The 6,918-nt window shown below is 47.1% G+C and overlaps 1 protein-coding gene across 1 annotated transcript in view; it reads right to left on the minus strand.

Moving 5' to 3' along the window:
• Positions 1-6,344: 6,344 nt before the first annotated feature.
• Positions 6,345-6,918, minus strand: part of CCDC60 (coiled-coil domain containing 60) — a 202,052-nt gene continuing 201,478 nt past the window's right edge. Inside the window, exon 14 of the mRNA XM_006151553.2 lies at positions 6,345-6,729. Coding sequence (XP_006151615.1) covers positions 6,628-6,729 — 102 coding nt within the window. The 3' untranslated portion in view covers positions 6,345-6,627. The remainder of the gene's footprint in view (positions 6,730-6,918) is intronic.

The following is a 6,918-nucleotide window of genomic DNA, read 5'->3' on the forward strand; positions in this document are numbered from 1 at the left end:
TGCAGGAACTGCCAAGGGTTTAGAGACCCCCTCTTAGGAGCTGGAGACAAAGACCAGACAAATTCTTAGTTTTACGACATTGTTCTGTGCTGGATCCCGGCTTTTCCCAGGCCTGGAGACTAACCACTGTCCACTGTTCACTTCCTCCTTTGCTACTGCCACTTCTAGAGCCAACGTCAATCCTGGCTTGGGCTTTAGCCTCTTTCTTCCACAGCCTGGTCAGACTCTGCCTGGGTTCTCCTCCTAGACCCTCCTGCTCTCTATTCCCAGCCCTGGTCTCTCTTCCTCTCAAAGCTGTGACCTTGGAAAATACTATGTTTCCATGGCTCAGCTCTTTCGTCAGTAACATGTAGGTTATGGATGGTTTGGACTCAGCTAAGATGTTACTTCTTCCAGGAAGCCTTCTCTAGAGGACAGTTTTTATTTATTTATTTATTTATTTATTTATTTATGACTAGCTTTTGAATCCCTTTCCTTTTCCTAGGAATCCTGGAAAATAATTGCGAGATTATTTCTCCTTTTATAAAAGTTGAAAAAGCCAGATACCCGCTTTCCCAGCTTTTCTTGCAGCGAGGATGTGATCATAATAACTGGGCTTTGCAGTCAGATCTTTTCTCCGAAGGGTAGGGTAAAGACTCAGGGTTAAATCAGCCAGAATCCCATTCTGTTGCTAGCATGTAAAGACCCTGGTGGAAACACCTTCCCGGACTCCCCGGACTGGGAGATGGCTCTCTGTGTGTTCCATCTGCAGCGGGCTTCAGGAAGGTAGGAAGCAAAACTACCCCCAACATAATAGATTAATGCAAAGGTTTATATGCTAGGCAACCTTGGGCAAGTTTCTCAGCATCTCTGCCTGCCAGTCTCCTCCACTGTGAAGTGGGAACAGAGAAATACCTACCTCCTAGGGCTGTGGTGAGGATAAACTAAGGTGAGCATGCCAAGCCTTTAGGACGGTAACTGGCATACAGTCAACATACCATAAATGCTTTGTTTCAGTTAAGTAGAATTTTTTTTTTTTGCTTGTACATGCACAAAACATTCCAGGAAAAATATGAGGATGCTTCAAACATTTCTTGGAAAGTGGTGTTAAAGTACAAGTTTATTTTGGTGTCCCAAATTATTTTTTGAAGCCTATGTATCTTTTTTTCACAATGCACGTTTTTCATGACAGTTTGAAGACTCTTCATACACAAGCTGGTTGGTGCTGTGTGACTGGCTCACTCACTGGGAGTGGGGTCTGAGTGTTGGAGCAGGGGGAATACTTACGATGTAGTTTATGTCCTTTTGCACTGCTTGGGCTAGTGTCCTACACGTTCCTTCCTTTTTCACACAAAAGACAAAATCACTATTTATCTTTCCAGCAGGGGTTCGCAAACTATGATTTGTGGCACAAATACGGTCTGTGGTCTGTTTTTGTTTGACTGTCCCTTCAAGAACAGCCCTTTAGGGAACCAGCAGTTAGCATAATGGCTATGTCGCTGGACTCCCACGTAGTCGACTGCGGTTTGCGTCCCGGACCCAGTGGCTTAAAACTCACGCCGGGCGCGTGTGCGTGTGTGCCCAAGATCCCGAGAGGAGGATGGAGGAGAAGGGATTGCGGCGTGACCATCCCCTCTGGGGGGGTGATTTCTCGCTTTCTGTCTCTATGTCTCTCTCTGTCTGTCTGGCGAGCACACGCGCCCTATAGCGAAAATCTCTCAAAAAAAAAAAAAAAAGGAACAGCCCTTTACATTTTTAAAGAATGACATATGAAAAAAAGAACCACGCAACAGATATTTATTATCTAGTTCTTTATAGAAAAGGCATCGTTAGGACGCATGTAGTTTTTAAAACTCTCATGATAACCGCTCAGGTGACTTGGCCAGAGCAACAGGACAGTGAACCGTGGAAATCTGACACAGGCTTGGCACACAGTAGGTGCTCAGTTAGGATTCCGACCGGAATACAACACAGATATTTCTCCTTGTGGCTCTGCTTTGAGTCTGGGAGCTGGGAAGTGACGTATTGCCTTCTCTTAGTCTCCAGTCTATTTTGGTAGTAAAATTAGTAGGTATTTCTTGTTTGAGTGATACTCACTGTCTACGCAGAGTAGGTTTTGTTACTGCTAATACTTGCTTTTCCCCCTTGGGCAGGAAGATTACATTTTGCTGGAAAGCACAGCGAGAGAGTAATACCAACAGCGGCCCCTAGATGGCGCCATAGGCCTGAGAAATAGGTTCAGATAGTGTCAAGCAGGCAGTTGGGAGCACCTTGTGATTTCTGAATGTCAGGACAAACAGACATCGTTCCAGACGTGGTTCTACCACTCGCCTGCTATGTGACTGTCAGGAAACCACCTTGAGTCTCGATATCCTTATTTGCGAAATTGGAGTTGTAATCACGCCCACCTCAGAGGGATGCTGTGAACATTCCACTTGGAAAACCGAGGAATGCAGCGCAGCTGTGCCTTCATGCCAAGCCCAGAAGCCTCATCATGAGAGCTGTTTCTTGGGCACGACTCCAAAAGCACGATACTTTCATGGCCTTCTTGTCGCATAACAGTGAGGGCAGGGGGTGAGAGGGCGGCAGTGTGTGTGTGTGTGTATGTGTGTGTGTGTGTGTGTGTAGAGGATACACCGCCATTTGGACATATGCATAAAACACTTTTCAGAGGCTTCATTTCATCGTTTGCAAAACAGGAAGAATACACGAGCCTGGCCGTGCAGCGTTCTGAAGATGGAATGAGAATATACACGGAGTCTTCATAAGCTCGTGGAAAATTCAAATGAGAAAACTGTGTACAGACTTCACTTTATTTATTTATTTACTTATTGGCCACAAGATGAACTCGTCCTTTTTCCACAGACTTTTGAAGTCCCCTTGTATGAGCTGAGTATTTTGCAGCGTCTGGAACAAAGCAGCCCTTCGGTACCTGCCAGGTTGTGAATGGGCCGCTTGATGCTTTCGGAGAGTCTGTCCTCAAGGCGCCCTCCCCTCTTCTTTCCCTCCTTCTGCTTCTTACTTTAACCATCTTGACCCGTGAGATGTGGGTGCCGTGTTTTCATCTCTGGTGCAGCCCTCTCTCCCGAGTTTACATCCTCTACTTCATGCCCCTCAGGCACCCGAACTCAAAATGTTTAGAAGATACTCCTCACCTTCCTACCATGAGCTCGCTTTCTTTCCTCTTTTCCTGATCCATTAAAGGCGGCGCCCTCCAGCGTTCCTGATACTCTTGTCCCCTCCCCCCAATTTGTAATCCATCACACCAAGTTTCTTTGACTCTATGTTTTTTTAAAAAAGGTGTTTTTTTTTTTTTTTTTAATTTATTTCTTCATGAGCAAGACAGAGGGAGGGAGGGAAGGAGAGAAAGAGAGAGAGCCCCCGAGGGTCTTGACACAGTGAGCCATCTGGAGCCTCCGTCAGCCCTGGATTGTGGGCATGTGCCCGGCGTACTCTGGGAGGTCTCTGGACACAAATCCAGAACCTTTCCATGTGGGTCAGTCATGCAGGGCATTGCATTTTACCAGGGTGCCACCACCTGGCCTGATGCTACACTGTAAGTACCCTTTCAATGCGGCTCTTCTCCCCATGACCCCGCCACAGGCTCATTTTAGCTCCCAGCTCCCTGCCTGGCAGCCACACCATAGCCACTTTTTTTCTGAAAACAAAACTGATTATTCCCATCCTTCAAATCCTTCTGTGGCTCCCTATCACCAGTAAGATGAAGTTCAGATTTCATAGCATGAAATCTAGGTGCCAATAAGGCACCTAAAAATCTGGACTCTGCCTTCCTCCCCTGCCGCCCACCCGTCTCTCTCTATCCTGTACTTCCAGTATGAAATACAGCCCTGCTCAGGACCAGCAGTTAGCGTAATGGCTATGACGCTGGACTGCCATGTAGTTGACCACGGTTCGCGTCCCGGATCCGGTGGCTTAAAACTCACCCTGGGTTCGTGTGCGTGTGTGCCCAAGATCCCGAAAGGAGAATGGAGGAGAAGGGATTGCGGCGTGGCCATCCCCACTGTTGGGTGATTTCTCACTTTCTGTCTCTCTGGCGAGCGCACACGCCCTATAGCAAAACAAACAAACAAACAACAAAACAAAACAAATCTCAAAAAAAAAAAAAATAGTCCTGCTGGACTCCGGTTTGTTTTCTTAAATGACAAATCAAGTTTTATTTTTTGCCTTGCTTCTAGGCCTTTGCACATGCTGTTTCCCCTGCCTGGAACAGTCTTCCCTCCCTCTTTATCTGCCCACCCTTCTCTCCCTGGCCCAGTCCTGCTCATCCACAGGCATCATCACCTCCCCCGAAAGCCTTTCCTGTCAGCTCCAGTATAACGCAGGGCTCCCTCCCCAAGTCTTGGGCCCTCCTCATCCTTGCTTTCATTCGGCTCCACTGCACTGATTTTCTAGGGTAATATAGTGACAGCTGCTGTGGTCTCCTGACACTTGAGATGTCTCTTTGCTGAGTCCTCACCCCTTGTCCAGTGGAATGTCAACTGTCACTAAATTTAGGGAGCTCATCTCATAGCTGTCTCTCCAGCTTTGACTTCCCGCTTCCACTGAATTGTTGTGTTCAGGTTTAGAGTTCCCATCTCCTTTCTTTGGCCCAAGCAGACCCAATGCACAACACAGCTCTTCTTCATGTCCTCGAAACACGGCTCATGGAGGACGCTTGGGTGCGCAGCAGGAACTACGGGAGGTCTGGGAGGGCGTGCAGGGCTTGGTTTGCATCATAGTTCCTGCCAGTCCTGCAGCCAGCCTGGCCCAGGAACTGTTCCCTGGTTGGTTTCTCCCAAGGTCTCTTCTCTCATATTACTCAGCCCTTTCCTTCCTCCTCTTCCTCCTTCCTTTTCTTCTTTTTTTTCTCGGCCCTCCTCTTGTAATCTCTTTCTCTCCATCTCTAACAGAGACACAGTCTCCTTGTGCACAGTATCTTGCATTTACAGCCCAGTTATCTTTTCTAGGTAACACGTTACCCAGGGCATCAACGAGGAGAGATATGTGACGTTACATAACCCCTCTGCCCTTCCATCACATTTTTAGAATCTTTGTTTATTTCTTCTGAGAGAAAGAGATAAAGAGGCTTTCAACGGGGTCCTCATGCCATGATCCACCCTCAGCCAACACACACACCCACCCACACACACCCAGCATGTACAAGGAGGCCCTGGGACTTGAACCCAAGACCTTCCCCTGTGGGTCCTGCACTGCAAGCACTGCATTAATGCTGTGCCACCATCTGGACCCCTCCTCACATCTCGACTTGTCCATCTCCACATAAACCCCGGAAGGACAGGGACCTCGTCTGCCTTGGTCATTGCTATACCCTCTGCATCAGGAACTCGGTTGGGCATATCAGGCTCGCAATAAATGTCTGTTGAATGATTAAGTGACTGAATAAGTGAATGGAGGAGTGAGATGTTGCTTAGATTGACTAATCCAGTTCAACCCTCCTTCCCACTTTTGGGTTGTCAGGGTGAGAGGTTGAAGCCCAGCCTCTGTGCAGTCTTTGGTGAACGGGACATAACAGCAAATCAAGCCCAGTTATGCAGTTGTTAATTTAGCTTGGCCATCACCAAGAGAGTTAAAATGCCTACAGTTTCCACAATTTAGTGAGCATATAGATAAACATAGGGTCAAGATGAGAACAGAGGCTAAAAGGCAGTGAGCCCACATGCATTTTTGAGATGGCAGAAAGATAAACTTCCTTCTGCAATTAAAACCACTGGAAAATATATGAGGACTCTGAAGACTGAGATTTTCTTGTACACCAAAGTCTTGTTGGGGAATGCTTATCCATTTACCCATCCACTCATCCACCCAGCCAAGGCAGTGCATATAATATTGAGAAACATTCTTTCAATGATGTGAAACGGGATCATGTACTTTTTGGTTTTTGGGTTTTTTTTTTTTTTTGAGATTTTTGCCTTAAGGCACATACACTTGCTGGGGAGAGAGACAGAGACAATGAGAGGGAAATTGAGAAATAACTCCCCCGGGAGGATGGCCACACCACAATCCCTTCTCTTCCATTCTCCCCCCGGGATCTTGGGCACACATGCACACACACCTGGCTTGTGTTTCAAGCCACTGGGTCCAGGACTCGAACTATCGTTGGCCACGTGTGAGTCCAGCAACATAACTGCTACATCATCTTCTGGCCTCAATATCAGTACATACTCAACTAAGTTTTTGTGAGCTTTAAACACTATACAGGCAAAACACTTAGCACTGGGCCTGTTGAATAACAAAAAGTCAATAAATGGTCATTGCTGTTATTAGGATCAGAATACCACCATGAATTTTATGCCAATAACTGTTTTCCACCCAGATATCAAACATTCACCTTAAGTTTATTATCCAGAATTTGAAGAAGAGGAATCGGGTGAAGGAGTCTGGAGCAGATAAAGTCAGGCCAGACCAATGAGGAACAGACTGGGAAGTTGGGGCTGAGGTGTGGAATTGAGGCATGGGCCTCCTGGGAATATCTCCCTCAAGGATGTTGCCAGAAGTCTGTCTCCAGATGACCCTATAGTTTCATCTGAGCATCCATGGGAATAGGCCACAAGCTGGAACAAGGCAGAATCTGGGAACATGGTGGTGGCTGGATTTTCCACTGGGACAGCTGGTCAACCCAGGCCCAGGCTACGTCAGGGCACTGTGGGGCCGGATGGGTATGTTGACCCGGTTCTGCAGCCAGCTGATGTAGTCCTCTTGAGGCATATGGATGATATGTTCTCGTACAAACTGTGAGGCAAATACAGAGGCCATCTCAGAATCTGGTTTGAAAGCAAGACTCTGCCCTCTCCCCTTCCCTTTAAGGCCCCTAAAGATTTGCAATTGAGACTACCATGCCTCTGACTCTTCATGCCTGGAGCATAAGGCTGCAGTGATCCTTTTGGAAAAAAAGCCTTATCTCCATTTTCCTGGTTCAGC

The sequence above is a fragment of the Tupaia chinensis genome, unplaced genomic scaffold (assembly GCF_000334495.1).
Source record: "Tupaia chinensis unplaced genomic scaffold, TupChi_1.0 Scaffold000320_1, whole genome shotgun sequence".
NCBI classification, from domain to species: domain Eukaryota; kingdom Metazoa; phylum Chordata; class Mammalia; order Scandentia; family Tupaiidae; genus Tupaia; species Tupaia belangeri.